At 46.0% G+C, this 18,466-nt stretch overlaps 1 protein-coding gene across 5 annotated transcripts in view; it reads right to left on the bottom strand.

Annotated features, from left to right (window-relative positions):
- The window catches only part of CNBD2 (cyclic nucleotide binding domain containing 2), a 63,161-nt gene that overhangs the window by 25,800 nt on the left and 18,895 nt on the right, over positions 1-18,466 (bottom strand). For 4 of the 5 annotated variants that reach the window (XM_059038020.2, XM_067012522.1, XM_067012521.1 and 1 more), the window contains 4 exons: positions 13,626-13,789; positions 10,071-10,227; positions 9,409-9,560; positions 7,385-7,523 (listed from right to left, as the gene is read on the bottom strand). In XM_059038020.2, the coding sequence (XP_058894003.1) occupies positions 7,385-7,523; positions 9,409-9,560; positions 10,071-10,227; positions 13,626-13,789 (612 nt within the window). The remainder of the gene's footprint in view (positions 1-7,384; positions 7,524-9,408; positions 9,561-10,070; positions 10,228-13,625; positions 13,790-18,466) is intronic. The other variant, XM_067012523.1, reaches the window with a different exon arrangement.

Raw genomic sequence — 18,466 nt, forward strand, 5'->3', positions numbered from 1 at the left:
ATCTTTTCTAATCTGAGAGGCAAGAAAGATATGTCATTTTTCTTATGTATTTCATACTTTATAAAATCTTAAACTTTTTTAGTAGGAATTCGAAAAGACACATTATAAAGGGTTAAGGTTCAAGATAGATTACTGCCGAACAGGAAGGAGAAGAAGAGATCAAACATTTAATAAGCCCTTATCATATTCCAGGCGTTGTGCCAGGAGCTTTATTCAACATTCATTCAACAAACATTTATCCACCAGGAACTGCAGATACTGGAGAAACACACATGAGCAGTTCTCTCTGGAAAGACTCTCATGGGTCTTTAATCGCATCTGTATCTGTGGAAAAAACAATGTCACCATGTGTTCCCAAATGATAAACTATTCAAAATGAGTTGATTATGGGCATTAATTATGTTTGCAGTGCTAGGGGAAATCATGTTCTCCAACTTTGCCGTGATCCCAAGGACGCACAGCCACCCGATGCTGATTTCTCCCTCTAGTGGCAATATCAGTAAACTACAGGAGTCGGGACAACTGTTTTTAGCAGATGAACATTTAAGCAGCTGGTCAGGTGGGAAATTAAAAAAAGAGCAAGCAGTCCCTTTAGAGGTGGCAGGTGCACTTCAACTCCAGCCATAGGGGCCACACCAGAATATAGCCTGGTATTGCCTGATCTTCTGAATATTCAAAAGAAGCCAGAAATCAGAACTTTTATGTAGAATCTTCACATTAACAATTAAATGAGGTTTTAGGAAAACACGATAAGGGATAAACCAACTCATCTTCTAGGCAAGAGGCTCTCTATCTGCTGTCACTTTGTGTCATCTGTATTATTTTTCTCAGAATGAAGTTCGAGCATTAGAATTCACCTGTGACGCTTATTCAGATGCAGATTTCCAGAGTGAATGAAGCAGAATTTCTGGGGTGAGGCAGGACTCTGCCATTTTCAGAAGCACTCTAGGAGTTTGTTATGCTTACCAAAATTTGAAAACTCTTCCCTTAGATCAGGGGTCCTCCAGCTTTAGTGCACATCAGAATGACCCGGAAGCAGATGTCAGTGTTGTCAGAACACAGATTACTGAGCCCCTTCTCCCAGAGTTTTGGGTTTAATAGCTCTTGGGTGGGCCCGAGAATTTGCATTTCTAATGAGTTCCCAGGTGTCGCTGCTGGTCCAGCGACAACACTTTGAGAACCACTGGATTAGAGGGTGACTGAGGTGAGTGAGCATGTTGCTGAGCTAATCTCATCCTCACAGACTTTATGAAGGAAGCACATAGTCCCATTTTACAGATAAAGAAATGAAGGCTAAACCAGATTAAGAACCTTCTGCTGGTCAGGATGTAACCATCAGGCTGAGTAAAGAAAATCTTGAATTTATATCCCTCACTGCTCATCTCCCCCATCTTTTCTGGTTATACAGTATCAAAAGAGCTTAGAGTTAAATTTGCGGACACATGGCATTCTTGGCTTTGGAGGCAATCACTCCAATATTTTAGGAAAGAGGAAGCAGATATCGGGGGAGAAAGAATGGCAAATTATTCAGCTTGGCCTTCAGGGCTCTCCACCACCAGTTTCTCTTGTAGGCTTTCTCCCACCTCTCCTCACATGACCGTCAGGATTCTCCAAAGTTATCAAACTCTTCCCCCCTCCACTGGCAAGGACCTCATCCTCATCCTCGCCCTCCTCTGGGTCAGATCCTGTGCATCCAATCCCCTTTTAGTGTTAGTGTGTAGAGGCTGGAAACCAAACACTACATTTCCCAAGGTACCTTGAAGCTAAGGCTCTGGATGTGATTTGGGTTCCACCAATCCAGTACACCTGGCCAAGGCTTGGTTTTGGAACTGTGGGACATCCACTTTGCTAGTGGAGACGGTGGCTTCCTGAACTTGGCAGGAGCAGCAGCACCAGTGACAGTCCAGTTCTGGACTCTGATTTGGAGTCGTTTGGGAGTCATTTTCAGTGTAGAGCCTGTTTCTTCAGGTCTCCCCTCACCAGTAAATCTGTTAGCCATTTAACATCCCGCAGTAAATCCCTTCCTGCTTGCATTAGCTAGACTTGACTGTTCTCTGGGACTGAACCCAAAAATCACAACACAAACACATCCCTGGTGATGCTGAAACAACCGGCTCTTGGGTAAAATGTATGTACATCTATACATTTTACTGTTATGAAAGGTGTGTTACACACAATTTATAAATAATAAAATATACCACACTCTTTTATTTTATTATTATTATTTTTTTTTTTGCGGTACGCGGGCCCCTCACTGCCGTGGCCTCTCCCGTCGCGGAGCACAGGCTCCGGACGCGCAGGCCCAGCGGCCACGGCTCACAGGCCCAGCCGCTCTGCGGCACGTGGGATCTTCCCGGACTGGGGCACGAACCCGTGTTCCCTGCATCGGCAGGTGGACTCTCAACCACTGCGCCACCAGGGAAGCCCAGGAAGCCCTACCACACTCTTATTGGAAATTCCTTATAGCCAATCGATTCTCACAGAATGCTTTTATTGACTTTGGCTGAACTCTTATCAGTGGCTAGTCTATAGTCACAATTCAACCATAATTTAACAAATGAATTTGCATCCCAATCTATAAATTTAATATTATTAAGTCTGACTTGTACTCTACTGGTAAACTATTTCTCACCCTCTTATAAATTATATTCATTGAATTGAAACCTCTTTTAGCTTTAACACTATGTCTATCGGAACTTCACCTGTTCATCAATTATATAACTTCTATGATGAATCTATGATGAGTCATTTTTAAATACTGGAAAACATTTCCTTAATTTTTTGCTCTTTACAATGTAATAGCTACAGACCCAGTCCACTTTGAAATTTAATCTGCATTATAAACATTTTCTCTATAGCTTTCTTAAGACAATCAGCAAAGCCATAAATCAAGACCTGACTTAGAGCGTCTGCCTATTTCCATTGTGTGTGCACATACTCCCACCATGGTCGATTTTCAGCTACCAATGGGAAGTCACTGCATGTGGAACTGAGAAGAGATGTGCACAATGGTAGAGATTTCCACCATATGGATACGATGGGCAAAAGTAACTTCAAGAGCATAGATAATAGTAAAATGCAATAAATCCAGGAAATGATATGTTTTCAGTATTTATTACCCTTGTTTTCAATATTTAATTGTAGGTTTATATAATTTAATTTTTAATAATTATCATGTGTACTGACTTGCAAAATTCCTGACAACTTAACAATCAGCTCTCTCAGGCCAGGAAGAGCCAGCTCCAGCACACAACCAATCTTGCCCCACACTTTTGTCTAAGGTCCCAATACTTCAATACTCATCTCCCACTTCACCTCCTCCAGGAAGCCCTCCTTGGAGCCTTCAGCCTTTAAAGAGTTCCTCATCCTGAATTCTTGTAATTCACAGAGTTTGTACTAATCACTTAGTAGTTGGCATTGACAACTTTGTCTACACTCAGAATCTAGTGGAGAAGATATGTAAGGAGAGAGAACCAATCTTTTCTCTTTTTTTTAAATATATAGATTTATTTTATTTTTGGCTGCGTTGGGTCTTCATTGCTGCGCGTGGGCTTTCCTCTAGTTGTGGCAAGTGGGGGCTACTCTTTGTTGTGGTGTGTGGGCTTCTCATTGTGGTGGCTTCTCTTGTTGCAGAGCACAGGCTCTAGGCACACGGGCTTCAGTAGTTGTGGCACTCGGGCTCAGTAGTTGTGGTTCACGGGCTCTAGAGCACAGGCTCAGTAGTTGTGGTGCACGGGCTTAGCAGCTCCGTGGCATGTGGGATCTTCCTGGACCAGGGCTCGAACCCGTGTCCCCTGCATTAGCAGGTGGATTCTTAACCACTGCACCACCAGGGAAGCCCCAGAGAACCAATCTTTTCCACCTTTGTATCCCTCCAGAGCCTCAGCCACTGTGTCATGATCTTGGCAAAAACTTGGCAAATGTCTGTGGTGGCTTAACTGTAGGCAACAGGTATACAGGAGACATTAAATATGGGAGTTTGGGGGCAGAATTCTGGCTCTGCCACTTACTAGCTAGGTGGCCTTTCTTAAGGCATCTTAGCTTCAACTTCTTCATCTGTAAACTTGGAATAATAATATCTTCCTGGTAGAGCTACGGTGAAGATTTATGGTAGAATGGTACTAGGTACACAGTTATTCATCAAAGCACTGTTTAAAATAGCAAACGTTGAGGTAAACTAAATATCCGTCGATTAGGGAACTGGTTAAAGTACAACCATACCTATGGAATCTAAAGAAACAGTACTGATGAACCTAGTGGCAGGGCAGGAATAAAGACGCAGACATAGAGAACGGTCTTGAGGACACCGAGGGGGAAGGGGAAGCGGGGACAAAGTGAGAGCGTAGCATTGACATATATACACTACCAAATGTAAAATAGATAGCTAGTGGGAAGCAGCTACACAGCACAGGGAGATCAGCTCGGTGCTTTGTGACCACCTAGAGGGGTGGGATAGGGAGGGTGGGAGGGAGACACAAGAGGGAGGGGATATGGGGATATATGTCTACATATAGCTGATTTACTTTGCTGTACAGCGGAAACTAACACAACATTGTAAAGCAATTACACTCCAATAAATATATAAAAAAATAAAGCACAACCATGCAGTAAAATACTCATGAGTGGTAAAAGAAAATGAATGAGTTCTTTATGTACTGATATGGAACAACCTACAGAAATACTCTTTTTTTTTTTTTTTTTTTTTTTTTTTTGCGGTACGCAGGCCTCTCATTGCCGTGGCATCTCCCGTTGCGGAGCACAGGCTCCGGACGCACAGGCCCAGCGGCCATGGCTCACGGGCCCAGCCGCTCCGCAGCATGTGGGATCCTCCCGGACCGGGGCACGAACCCGTGTCCCCTGCATCGACAGGCGGACTCTCAACCACTGAGCCACCAGGGAAGCCCATAAATACTCTTAAATGAAAGAGCAAAGTGCAGAACAGTCTGTATAGGATGACACCACTTATGAAAAAAAAAAAAAGGAAAAAACATACACACGTATTTGCCTGTAAAGACAGAGAACGTGTGGAGGACAGAGACATGAGAAACTGGTGCTGGTGGTGGTCTCTGGGCAGGGATACTCTGGGAGAGAGAGGGGGGAGGGAGACATCACTCCTGTGAACGTTTTGAATTTTGAACCATGTGAAGTACTACCTATTCCAAAATAAACAAAAAAAGATTAATGATGTTAGTAGAACTCCTAGCACAGGAGCAAAGAGCCTCAAAATAAATAGTGACTCTTATGATGATGATGATGATGATGATGATGAACTACTTAGGATTTGAGCAGGGTCAACAATTGATGGAAAGGTCAACTCAAATCCCAAGTCCCAGCTTCTGGGAAGAAGAGCTTTGGGGTCAGACAGACCTGGGTCGAACCCTGCCTCTGCCCCTCATCAACTGTGTGACCTTGAACAAGCCACTTAACCTTCCTTTCCAACTCTGTAAAATGGGAATAATGACAATATCAACCTCCTTAAATTTTCTTTTCATTATCAACCAACAGAGCAGGAGGCAAAGGACATAAAGCAATTCACAAAACACAAAATTTAGATAGTAAACAAACATGATTAATCTCACTAGTAATCAGAAAAAAACATGTTAAATCCTCAACGAGGTAGTAATTGCCACATATTAAATTTTTTGAAAGAATGACGGCAGAGGTTGGTGGCACTGGCAAAGCTGTATGTTGCTGGGAGCTAGAGAAAGTGGATCCCTCCTTGTGAAAAGCAGTTTGTTCCAAGAGTCATAAAAATGGTGATGCTAAGCAATTTCAATTTGGGGAATCTATTCTGTGGTAATGAGCTCATTTGTCCCTCTTCCTGGAAAGTTGTATAATGTGGTAGTATCACTTTTACAATTTAGAGATTATAATTATAAAAAGTGATCTGGAGACTTCCCTGGTGGCACAGTGGTTAAGAATCCGCATATATATACACTACCAAATGTAAATTAGATAGCTAGTGGGAAGCTGCTGCATAGCACAAGGAGATCACCTCTGTGCTTTGTGACCACCTAGAGGGGTGGGATAGGGAGGGTGGGAGAGAGGGTGACACAAGAGGGAAGAGATATGGGAACATATGTATATGTATAACTGATTCACTTTGTTGTAAAGGAAAAACTAACACACTATTGTAAAACAGTTATACTCCAATAAAGATGTTAAAAAAAATAAATTTAAAAAAAAAAAAATAAGAATCCGCCTGCCAATGCAGGGGACACGGGTTCGAGCCCTGCTCCAGGAAGATCCCACATGCCACAGAGCAACTAAGCCCGTGCGCCACAACTACTGAGCCTGAGCTCTAGAGCCCGCGAGCCACAACTACTGACCCCGAGTGCCACAGCTACTGAAGCCCACGCACCTAGAGCCCGTGCTCCACAACAGGAAAAGCCACCACAATGAGAAGCCCGCGCACCGCAACGAAGAGTAGCCCCTGCTTGCTGCAAGTAGAGAAAGCCCGTGCGCAGCAACGAAGACCCAATGCAGCCAAAAAGAAATAATTAAAAAATAAATAAATAAGTGACCTGGCATCATTAAAATTCAAGAGCCAAATGCATAATTTAAATATGTATCTGTTTGTAAATAAACATGTATATGAGCTGAAGGAGGGGGTACCCTCCCCACACCTGCCCTCTTTGTAATATAACAGCTATATCTTAACGTTCACAGCAACCCTCTGAGGGAGGGAGGCCAAAGTGTGTCCTTTGTCTTTTTTTTTTTTTAACATCTTTATTGGAGTATAATTGCTTTACAATGGTGTGTTAGTTTCTGCTGTATAACAAAGTGGATCAGCTATATGCATACCATATCCCCTCCCTCCTGCGTCACCCTCCCACCCTCCCTATCCCACCCCTCTAGGTGGTCACAAAACACCAAGCTGATCTCCCTGTGCTATGCAGCTGCTTCCCACTTTACATTTGGTAGTGTATATATGTCCATGCCACTCTCTCACTTCTTCCCAGCTTACCCTTCCCCCTCCCCGTATCCTCAAGTCCATTCTCTACATCTGCCTCTTTATTCCTGTCCTGCCCCTAGGTTCATCATTTTTTTTTTTTAGATTCCATACATATGTGTTAGCATACGGTATTTATTTTTCTCTTTCTGACTTACTTCACTCTGTATGACAGTCTCTAGGTCCATCTACCTCACTACAAACAACTCAGTTTTGTTTCTCTTTATGGCTGAGTACTATTCCATTGTATATATGTGCCACATCTTCTTTATCCATTCACCTGTCGATGGACACTCTTTTGTGTTTTTAAGTAGGACATGGGCGCTCAGAAAAAGACGTGTTGAAGGCCAAGGCTCTGCCAGTCACCTGGCTACAGGACATTAGATTAGGCACGCTCTTCCCAGCTTCACCACCCTACCACAGACCTCTTACCTTACACACAAACATGATGGAGGACGATTCTACAAAGTCCTCTGAGATCAGCTGCCCATATGAGAACTTCTCTATCTTCCCCAGGATTACAAGCTTCCAGAGCTTCTCATCGGACCAGGAGTGAAACAGATCCATCTTCCTGAGGGGAAAAGCCTGTTAGACTTCATCGCCCTCCATCACCAAGGGGGCTCAGCACTTAGCAATTGCCAGAAAAGGAATATGTTCTCCTGCTCTTGCAAAGGCCTGAGGCAGAAGATTTCACACCCACCCTGCTCGCTAGCCTAGCCTGCAGCCGGTCTCCTGTCACTTGTCCTTTGCTCCCCTGCCCTCTTCTCAAGGCCCTGCCCTTCAGCTGCTCCCCTCACTGCTCCTCAGACGCACCTGGGGTGATTGGAGCTCTGCTTCTTTCACTCCCGCTCCTCCCTCCAGGAGCTTCTCCTGGCTGAATCCCCTGCCAACCTTGTTACCACTGAGCTACTCCCATTCCAAGGAGCACCCAAGAGTTCCTCACTTCAGCTCACTGGCTATCCTGTCCCCCAGCCCAGCAGTCCGGGCCCTACCTTTGGTTTGGGTAGCTCATTCCAACCCCTGTCTCCTCCAGCCTATTAGCTTCAAATCCTCAGCCCTGGGCCTGGGAATGGGGGAAGTCTGGACTCTCCTCTTTTGGCCTGTTTGTGCCCTGTGGTGAAAGGCCCACCCGGCAGTGACCACCCCTTCCGCTGATCTTGAACCTCATAAACCGCTGATCGTGGGCTTCCCTTCCCTCGCAGGTGGCCCCACGGGGCTGCCAACAAAAATCATCTTAGATCTTCTCAGCTCCAACAGATTATGAGCCCTGAACTCGGGTGATTCAGGCCTCAACCTAGGTGAGGGGGGGCACCGAGTTCTGTCCAGGGCCTCACAGGGGAACAGGGTCAGTGCTCTGCCCAAGGAGGAGAAGGGTCTGGAAACACAGGAGGAAAGCAGGGCCACCACAGAAGGAGCACCTCCTGGGCCAAGACTGAGCCATGCACTTCCCACGATCACCTCATTTGATTCTTACAATGACCTCGGGAGAGAGGAATTGTCATCCCCATTTTACTGCGCAGGAGACTAAGGCCCAGAGAAGTGAAGTGACCTATCTAGGGTCCCATGGTGGATAATCCTAAGAGCTGAGATTAGAACACGGTCCTATTTTTCTTCCACTGTATAAAAAAATGAACTGCCCCTCCCCTCAGAACCGCAGCCTCTTCATGCAGATGGCTTTCTCTCAGTTCCAGCCCACCCCTCTGCTCAACACGCTTCTCTATGGCCCTGCAACCCTACAACCTGTATTCTCAGTGCCAGTGCAGATGCTCCATTAGATTTGCACTCTTTTCCTCAAGGCAAGTAACTAAAGATAATTAAAGGAGCGCCTGCATGTGCCTGGCACTGTGGTAACACAGGGATGATGGTGGTGAAAAAGGCAGGTCTGCCCTTGCCACTGTGCTGCTTACCGTCTGATGGCACAAATAAACTGTAAAGAAAGTATTATATGATCAAGAACTACAGTTTGGATGGGGCTTTAAGGAAACTCAGGGTAGAAGCACTGAGGGGGCACCCTCTCTATTCTGGAGTGAGGGTAGGTGGGCTTGGTTAGTGCGGCGGGGTGGTGAAGCCCAGAGACTCTGAGTCAGGCATTCTGGACACATCACCATCCTGAGCCTTGCTTCCCTCACTGTAAACTGGGGAGAAAAAGAGAAAGAACATCATGGGTTGAATGTGAGATTAGATATAATGGGTGGTACAAAGGGCTGAGCATCCTGCCTGGCCCAGCAAGTGCTCAATGCATGTTAGCTATCCTGTTGTTACTATCCCATAAGGAAGGGGTATTTGAACTGCGACCTGAAGGTACATTAGGAGTTTGCTAGACCGAGAAGCTGGGTGGGAGGTGGGTACCAAAGAGCATTCCAAGCAGAGAGAACAGCACCTAGTGTTCCCCACTGGGTCTAGGACAAAGGCACCTAATAGACACACAGGGGGAAGATGCTGGCTGGTGGAGTTACCTAAAAAATTCAAACCGATGCTGAGCATCCTTTTTAACTTCTTGGTCCAGTTTATTAGCAAGGAAATCCTCTCTGTCAACAACCAAGAACTCTGTTTCTTCCATACAGACCACAGTGGCCCTCTTCACTGAAGAAGTTAGAAAGCCCATTTCCTGTTGGGTAGACAGGGGCAAAGGCAAGTGAGAGGTCACCCCTGGCGTTCTGCCCGCAGCCCTGACCACCTCTTCCCTGCTTCCATCTCCCCTGAGAAATCTCTCCTCCCCAGACTGCAGGGTCCCTGGACCGTCCTGTGCCCCTGCTCACTCCCTGCTTTTATGGGCCCACGCCCCACCCTCTTAATATGCTGCCTGTGAAAAGACAGGCAACTGGCTTGACCAGGGCAGAGAAAGGAAGCTGGAGAGGCCTTGCTGAGGAGTCACTGCCTCTCTAGGGGTTTATAGAGGGAACAGACTCCTTAAACATCACAGGGGAAGTGGTGGGACTTGGACATCACTGTCTCCAACTCAATCGGCATTTGACAGGTAAGGGCTCTGTGACCCACAACAGGGCAGTGACTTGCACAGAGTGAAAGGCAGGACTGGGCCTGGCCTAGAGGTTGTAGAAGGAGTCCTGTCACACCCCGAACCCCACCCCAGGAACGCAGACCCGTCCCCCGCGCTTACCCCAAAACAGCTGCCCTTTTGCAGCAACGTCGGGTGGGGGTCCAGGAAGGCACTGCTGCCATCTTCGTCCTCGGTCACGGCCACCGTGCCCAGGTAGATAAAATAAAAGCTGTTGCCCCTCTGGCCCTTCCTGACGATCACACGCCTGCTGCCAAACCTGGGAAAAGACCATGGCCAGTTGATCTGGTAGCAACACAGAGTCTAGTCCCTAGCGGGAGGAGATCTGGAAGGGCCGTGCTCTCTGCTCTGGAGTATGAAAGCACAGACTGGGACTAGAAGGGACCTCAGAACAGCCCAGCCCCATCCCCATCAAGCTTGACCCCTTCACTAACATTTGTCCAGCTGCCCACCTCCATTAGAGGAAGCTGCCGGAGAGCAGAGCCTTTGTCAGCCTGCTTAGGCAATGAACAGTTGTTGAATAAATGAATGAACAAATGCTGGAAGCAATGGACGAGTAGCTAAATGATTGTGAGCACTGGCTTTAGAGTCAGACCAGGATCCAAATCCTGGTTTTGCCCTTAGCTGTGGGACACTAGGCAACTCATATCCCCTCTCTGAGCCTCAGTTACTCTTGTCTGTAAAATGCAGATGAGCATACCTTGAAAGAGATGGATAAATGATCTTATTATGATCCCTAATAGCTCACTATCCAACCGGGAACCTTTAGGGCAGAGGTACCCAGGTTCAGAGCAAACTAACAGTTCTTAAGCTCAGAGGAGGATAGTTTCTGTATTTCAAATGCAAGTTCAAATCAAATCTCACTTCTTTTAGTATTTATTCATTTCCTTCATTCATTCAGTAAGTTAGACAAATATCAATGGTGTCCAACAGGTGTAGTGATAAAAAAATACAAATTCTGTTCTCAAAATTATGGTTAAGTACAAGAAGTAAATAAGGTTTAAAAACGCTTTAAAAGAGGTAAGGCACAGGCTAATTCGGAAGCAGAGAGAAAGGGCACTTAACCCAGTTTCGGAAGGCCAGAGAAGGCTCTAGGATGGTGGCTGGAGTCATCCAGGTGGCCAGAGAGATGGAAGAGTGTTGTAGGTAGAGGGACCACCATGTCCAAAAGCACAGAGATGGCTGGAGGCCTGGCATATTCAAAGAAAGAACAGTAAGCTCCATCTGACAGGACAGTGTACAAACCAGAGGCTTTATCAATAGAGGAAAGAGGCGACAGCCCAGATGACAATGACTAGATGGGAGAAGGCAAGCATATTCAGCCAGGAAATAAGACTTTGGGGACGAGAGAACACAGGCCAGCCTTCATTCCAGGGTAGACCCTCAGAGATCATAACCTACATTTTGGGAGTGAAGAGATATCTCATACAGCAGATATCTGTTGTTTTCTCTGCCAAGCATCTGGTCACCTTTTTCCACCAACTGCACCCTGATTTTACTTTGGGGGAAACACCTTTTCTTGACTCTTAGACAATCGGAACATCACTAACCCACTGGTGATTCAAGTGAGATCACCCTGGCTCAGAAAGAACTAATCCCAAGGCTCTGACTTGACTGGGAAGAGGTCTTCTCTCCTTCCCAATGGACTGAACCTGGAAAGCTAGAAGTTTGGAGCTGTGGCTGTAGCAGCCGGCTTGCCACCACGAAGGGAGAGTCTCAGACACTCTCCTTTGCATCTGCATTTGCATAAGCTGCTTATGCAAATGAAGTGTCAAGAGATGGAGAGAGACAGACACAAAGGTGGGTCCTGGTGACACTGAGCCCCTGAATCCAGCTGAGCCTGAAGCTGGAGAACTATCCCAGGACTTTCAGATACATGAGCCACCAATGCATTCCCTTAGGCTGGGTTTTCTGTCCATTGCGAGTGGAAGAATTCTATCTAATCTACTAATTCTCAGTCCCAGAAATAGTAATCAGCAACTAGCAGAGGGCTTTAACAATTACCACCTCTTGATGTTCACAAAAAGCCTGTAAAATTCATATTATTATCTTTATATCACTCATGGGGATACTAGGCGCAGAAAGGTTAAGTGGCTTGCCTGAGGTCACACAGCAGATGGGGCATTAAATTCCAGAGCTTCTAAGCCTATGACTCTTTTTCTTTCTGTGATGCCATTCTGCCTGCTATAGAATCTTACTTTAAGACAGTAGTGACTCCCTCTCTTCTTTACTGGGCTAGAACAAAGTAGATGGTTCCCTCTGCCTGGAACGTCCCGTCTACACCTCCACTTGTCAAATCTACCTGTTCAAATGCCACCTCTTCTGTGAAATTCCCTTGGCCAAGATAGCTGGAAGGTTACCTCCTCCTGGCTTATTACCTGTGAAACAGACCCTTCATGGGTCATAAAGTGTCATCCGTAATCCGTAGTTAGTTGTGGTTATGTCTTAGACTGTGACCACTATGAAGGAAGATAGGGCACAAACCTATAGTGACCTTACATCTTAGATTTTCAAGACAGGTCTTACCTCAAATATTCTGCTAGGCTGCCCCCCTGAGGCCACTGAAATGTCCTGAAAATCACTATTTTCACATGTACCTCTTAGGCTTCTCTACTACAAGGGATTTACAAGGTCCTTTTTTGTGTGTGTCACGGACCAATTGACAATCTGGTGAAGGCTTCACAGAACAATGTTTTAAATGTATAAAATAATATACATTAGAATTACAGTTAAGAAAAAACCAAGTCTGTGATATAGCAATATATGTGCCTCTTTATTAAGGCACTGAAAAACAAGAGCCAGCAGCAGATCTAATAACTACCATCATTTCAAAGATGTGATAAATATAAATTATCTTTTGAGAAATCTGCAGCAACTTGAATATGTCATAATACCTGTATTTTTTTATTTATAAAAAAAATTATACAGGGACTTCCCAGGTGGTCCAGTGGTTAAGAATCCACCTCCCAATGCAGGGGATGTGGGTTAGACCCCTGGTCAGGGAACTAAGATCCCACATGCCACAGGTCAACTAAGCCCGCATGCCACAACTAGAGAGAAGCCTGCGCCCTGCAACGAAAGATCCTGCATGCCGCAACTAAGACCCGACACAGCCACATAAATAAATAGTATGCAGTGGTTTGTTACCTACATTCATGACTGAAGGAAATTATAAACTTCAGATGTTAATGAAAATACAGATATAATATTTTTTCTCACCCAAGTTCACAGACTCTTGCCCTAGTTGTTCCTACCTGGATGTAGTACCTCATCTGTCATCCCTTCTGGCTTTTAGGGCCTGGATTTGAGTCTCGGCTCTGCTACTTATTTTCTGGGTGAACTAGGATGACTTATTTCCCCCCCGAACCTTAGTTTCCTCATTTGAAAAATGAGGGAATTAGATTACATCCTTTCTGAGGTTCGAACCAGATCCTCTCCAGACTCAGTGACTCCTTAATTCTGGGTAGATTCTCAGTGAATGGCTGAGACACAGTGGGCTGCAGTCATAACGGTGAGCACCACGGTGAAGTGACGGACGGTTTCTCACGGCTGACACCCCGCAGAGGGGCTGGTAGGCCCGCCGTGGCCTTCGCAGCCGGGCCCTTCTTGCCCAGCCCAGCCCCAGCCCAGGGGCCAAGGGATATGCCCCTCACTGACCGTTCAAAGCGCATGACCTTGGCCAGGAGCAGCTGCAGGGGCGCCGAGTAGTTCCGGTAACTATCCAGAACCTGCAGGAGGTTGCAGAGGGACTGGATCTCGTGCTCTGCCCTCCAGGCGGGCTTCTTCTGCGTGATCTGAATGGCCCTTGGAGGGAAGTGACCCTGGAAAGAGAGAGCCAAAGTGACACAGAGGACCCAGCAGTTTCCCCCAGGGGCTAGCAGGCAACTCCCCACACCCCTGCTTTCCCACTTTCCCACTCCTCATACAATAGTGGCTGATATGTAATGAGTGCTTCCTGTGTGCCAGGCGTTGGGATAGGCAACTTATACACACCGTCTCATTGAATCTTTACCTAAAGAAGCAAGGCACGATTATTATCCCCTTTGACAGATGAAGACACTCAGGCAGGACTATTACCTAGATTTGTTACATGCCAAGGGCCTGTATCCCTAACTACTGATCATACTACCTCTGCTGTTCATTGACCACACCCCCAAGTCAATAATGGGGCTCCCTGGGCTCCAAGGGCCCTTTGACACACTTCGGTCAGGGGAGACCTCCCCTGCCTCAGCCTATACCTCAGCATGCTCCGGGAGCCTAAAGAACAAAGAGAGCCCACAGAGACTCTTAGCTAACCCTCAGGAGCCAGGTCTCGCGGACCAGGGGGCGGGCAGATCTACCCATTCGCTCACCACTCCTACCTGCGGGGGAGATGGCCCTGTGAGCTGTTAACACCCCGCACTGCATGCCTGTTGCACTTAGGAGAAAATGTTAACTCCTACCACAGCCTGGGGCCCCACATGGTCTGACTCCCTACCTGCCTACACTGCCCACTCTGCCCTCCTACCTCTCCTCCTGCCTCTCCCCTCATTCTCTAGCCTCTAGCCTTCTACCCATCTCTTGCGCGTTCCAAGCTCACTTCTGTCTTTAGATCTTTGCTTGGGCTGTTGTTTCCTCTGCCCGGCATGTGCTTCCCCTGGGTTTTCACATGGACATGGCTGCCGCTTCCTCCTCCTCATTCTGCTCTCAGCTCATATGGTGCCACATCCTCAGGGAGCTCCTTCTGCATCATCGGAGCTAAAATAGCAGGCCCCCTTCCCAGCACTCCGTGAGCTCTGAATCATTCTCTTCAAAGCATTTAATACTTTCTGAAATGAACTTATTCTTTTTTTGTTAATGTGGATATCATCTGTCATTCCCCCACCCTACACACACACACACACACACACACACACACACACACACACACACACACACGTGTAGAACTGCACTGTGCACTGTCCACTATGGCAGCCAACAGCCACATGTGGCTACTTAAATTTAAATTAAATTAGATTAAAAAATCAGCCCCTCAGTCACACTGACGACAAGTGTTCAGTAGCTACATGTGTCTGCTGGCTACTGTTCTGGATAATGCAGACTACTAAACGTTTCCATTGTCACAGAAAGTTCCATCGGAAAAAGGTGCTCTAGAATATAAGCCCCGGGCTTCCCTGGTGGCGCAGTGGTTGAGAGTCCGCCTGCCGATGCAGGGGACACGGGCTCGTGCCCCGGTCCGGGAAGATCCCACATGCCGCGGAGCGGCTGGGCCCGTGAGCCATGGCCGCTGAGCCTGCGCATCCGGAGCCTGTGCTCAGCGATGGGAGAGGCCGCAACAGTGAGAGGCCCACGTACCACAAAAAAAATAAAAAAATAAAAAAAAAAAAATAGAATATAAGCCCCAATATAAACACGATAGTGGCCTTGTCTACCTTGTTTCCCACTCTAGAATAATGTCTCATCTGTAGTGGACACTCAACAAAATACATATTTACGGAAGGAAGGAATGAATACCGGCAGTCTTACATAACAGTTAACTCTCAGAGAAGCAAAAGGAAAGTGGGACATGAGGCAGAATTCTGATCTTCACAACGACAGATCTGAAGCCTAGCATATTCCCTCGGAAAGGCAGTGTAGCACCGTGGTTAAAAGCACACAGGCTCTGCTGCCAGGTGCCTGCGTTTGAACTTTGTCCTGCGACTTCCCATTTGTGTGTCCTGGCACAAGGCTCTTCTCCCGGAGCCCCTGTTTCCCTACCTGATGATAACAGAAACTACATGTACAAATAGCAGGGTTAATACGTGTGAAGGGCTTACTATATGCATGGCACAGAGCAAGGGCTATGGAAGTGCTGGTCTTTTTTATGGTCTGAATCCAATCTTTCTCCTTTCTCTTACTATCAATAACCCACTAGTATTTCTATCAATCATAGGGTCTATTTAGGGCAAAACAGATGCCTCTGGCTTCTATGAACCAAACTTATTTTTCAGGCCCACTTAGGGCCCTAATTCCTTCAGGAAATCCTTCTTATCACCCCAAACCCTTGAGACTCCCTTCTGTGGATTCCTACAGAAGTTGACAGTTTGTTATTAACTTCCTGGGTAAGTTTCATCACCTTAACTCCTAATTAGCTCCATAAGGGAAGGTGCAAATGTTATACAACCTAGCACAGTCATCCTTGTCCTTCAGTATCCACAAGGTGGGGAGGAAGGATTGGTTCTGGGACCCCTGCCAATACCAAAATCTGCAGATGCTCAAGTCCCTTACCTAAAATGGTGTAGTATTTGCACATCCTCCTGTACACTTTAAATCATCCCTAGATTACTTATAATACCTAACGCAATGTACATACTATGTAAATAGTTGCGAATACAATAAATAGCTGCTGTCTGCAAGCAGTATTCAAGTTTTGCTTTTTGGAACTTTCTGGAATTTTTCTTTGCTGAATATTTTCTATCCATGGTCAGTTGAATCCACGGATGTGGAACCTGCGGATACAGACAGCTGACTGTATTCCCCACCACCAGACACAGATCTAGGCCTACCTTAGGAGCTCATAAAAATATCTGGAATGGGGAAAAGGGAATAGTATTCAAACAGAGCCCTGCCTGTTTCTCATACACCATTTCTCAGCGCTGTCACCCTCACTCACTTCAGACCAGCCATCTCCTCATTGTGTTCATCTAGCATACAAGAAGGATAAAGGAAAATAAGAGGGGCTGCCCATAAAATCCTACCACCCAGAACTAGTCATTTACATGCGGCATTCTTGTTTCCTGCCTTTTTCTTATGCATAAATAAAATTTTTGAAAATAACATAATACATGACTATTTTCCATTAAAAATCAGAACAATATATATAGTTAAAATCCCCTTGTACCATGTCACCAGTAACCCAGACCTGCTCTCCACCACCAGAGTTAACCATTCATATATATTATTATATACTTATACGTGTGCCCACAGAATGTGTATAGAATTTTTATTTTTATTTGCATAAATGTTAGACTGCTGACATCGTTTATGCAACTTGCCTTTTTTTCACTCAATATTTTTTTTAAACCATGTTTTAGAAATGTACCCATTGTTTCCAATGTCTCACAAATGCTATAATAAATGAGTCTATGATTCTAAGCCTCTAAAATTCTTAGGATTCTTTCTGAGAAGGTTAGCATTAGTAGACCATATAGAAGTTGAGTTTTCCAGTGTTGTCTGAGAGACAGCTTATATATATATAAATGTGTGTGAGTGTGTGTATCAGCTTGATCGAGATGTAATTCACTTAACATATGATTTCACCATTTAAAGTGTACAGATCAATTTTTAGTGTATTCACAGAGTAGTACATCACCACAGTGGGTTTTAGAACCTTTTAATCACCCTAAAAAGAAACCTGGTACCCATTCGCAGTCACTCAAAGGGCAGGTTTTTAAATCGGGTCTCTACTCTCCATCTCTGTGCTGGAGACAGAGCCAGTGATAACTCATTCAAAAGGCAGAGAGGCCTTGCCTATGTGATGGACTTTTCCTCTGTACTCGCCTCTCTCCTTTTGTTGCTATACACAGAATTGCCTCCATCTCCAGAGCTCTGTGGCTCTCAGAGAGACCCCTAGTTTCTCCTGTCTGAAGGGCAAAACTTGGATAACCTTCAATGCACAGTGTCAGGCACTGGCTGGTCTCGAAAACGGAAGAAAACTCAGAATGTGGAGGACCTTACTGTGCTTCATATAGAACGGGGCATGAGAAATTCGATTATGCCCAGGGAAGGCAGTCAACAGAAGCCACACCTTGGTTCCAAAGGAGGAGGAGGCAGCAGGGTGGCACAGGTGGTCCTGGTACCAGTTATAAAGCTCTGTTCTCCCTGCTTTTCTTAGAGAAAAACCAGCATGGCTGCTCCAGGCCAGGGTCAAGTCAGGTCTACATTGGTGAGAACTTCAGACCTTCCCTATAAATAAGGAAGCCCCTTTAAAATTTAAATTAAATTTTAAATTTTAATTTAATATCCAGGATTTGGTGGGGAGAAGCCAGGAAGATAATAATGCTTGAAATTTGGAGAACAAATCACATAGTACAAATGACATGAAGGCATTCCCTTCTCAGAATGGCCACCTGAGCACAGGTGAGAGACAGATGTGCCCGGCATCTATCAGAAAGTTTCGGGCAGAGCCAGAATTCACACACAGGCCAGTGCTTTTCCCACCACCCTGATTATTGCCCCATCTGTCTGGGGCTCTCACATCCTCTCCTTTGCCTTCTACGGTTTTCCCACTGGTCCAAGCACAGGCGATCTCCCGTGCTGGTTCTGCTCAGCTATAAAGCAACAATGGGTCTGGGGTTCGGCTGGGTGCGGGGGTGGGGGGGGAGGCTCGCAGTGTTGGGATGCCAGAACTGAAAGGGATCACCAAGATCAGCTATTTTATAGGTGAGGAAACTAAGTGGCTAGCTCAGGGTGGCACACTGGGTTGGAGGCAGAACCTGGTCTGAACCCAGCTCTCCTGATACCCAGCCCAGGGCTTCTTA

Source organism: Kogia breviceps, chromosome 14 (assembly GCF_026419965.1).
Source record: "Kogia breviceps isolate mKogBre1 chromosome 14, mKogBre1 haplotype 1, whole genome shotgun sequence".
Taxonomy (NCBI): Eukaryota; Metazoa; Chordata; class Mammalia; order Artiodactyla; family Physeteridae; genus Kogia; species Kogia breviceps.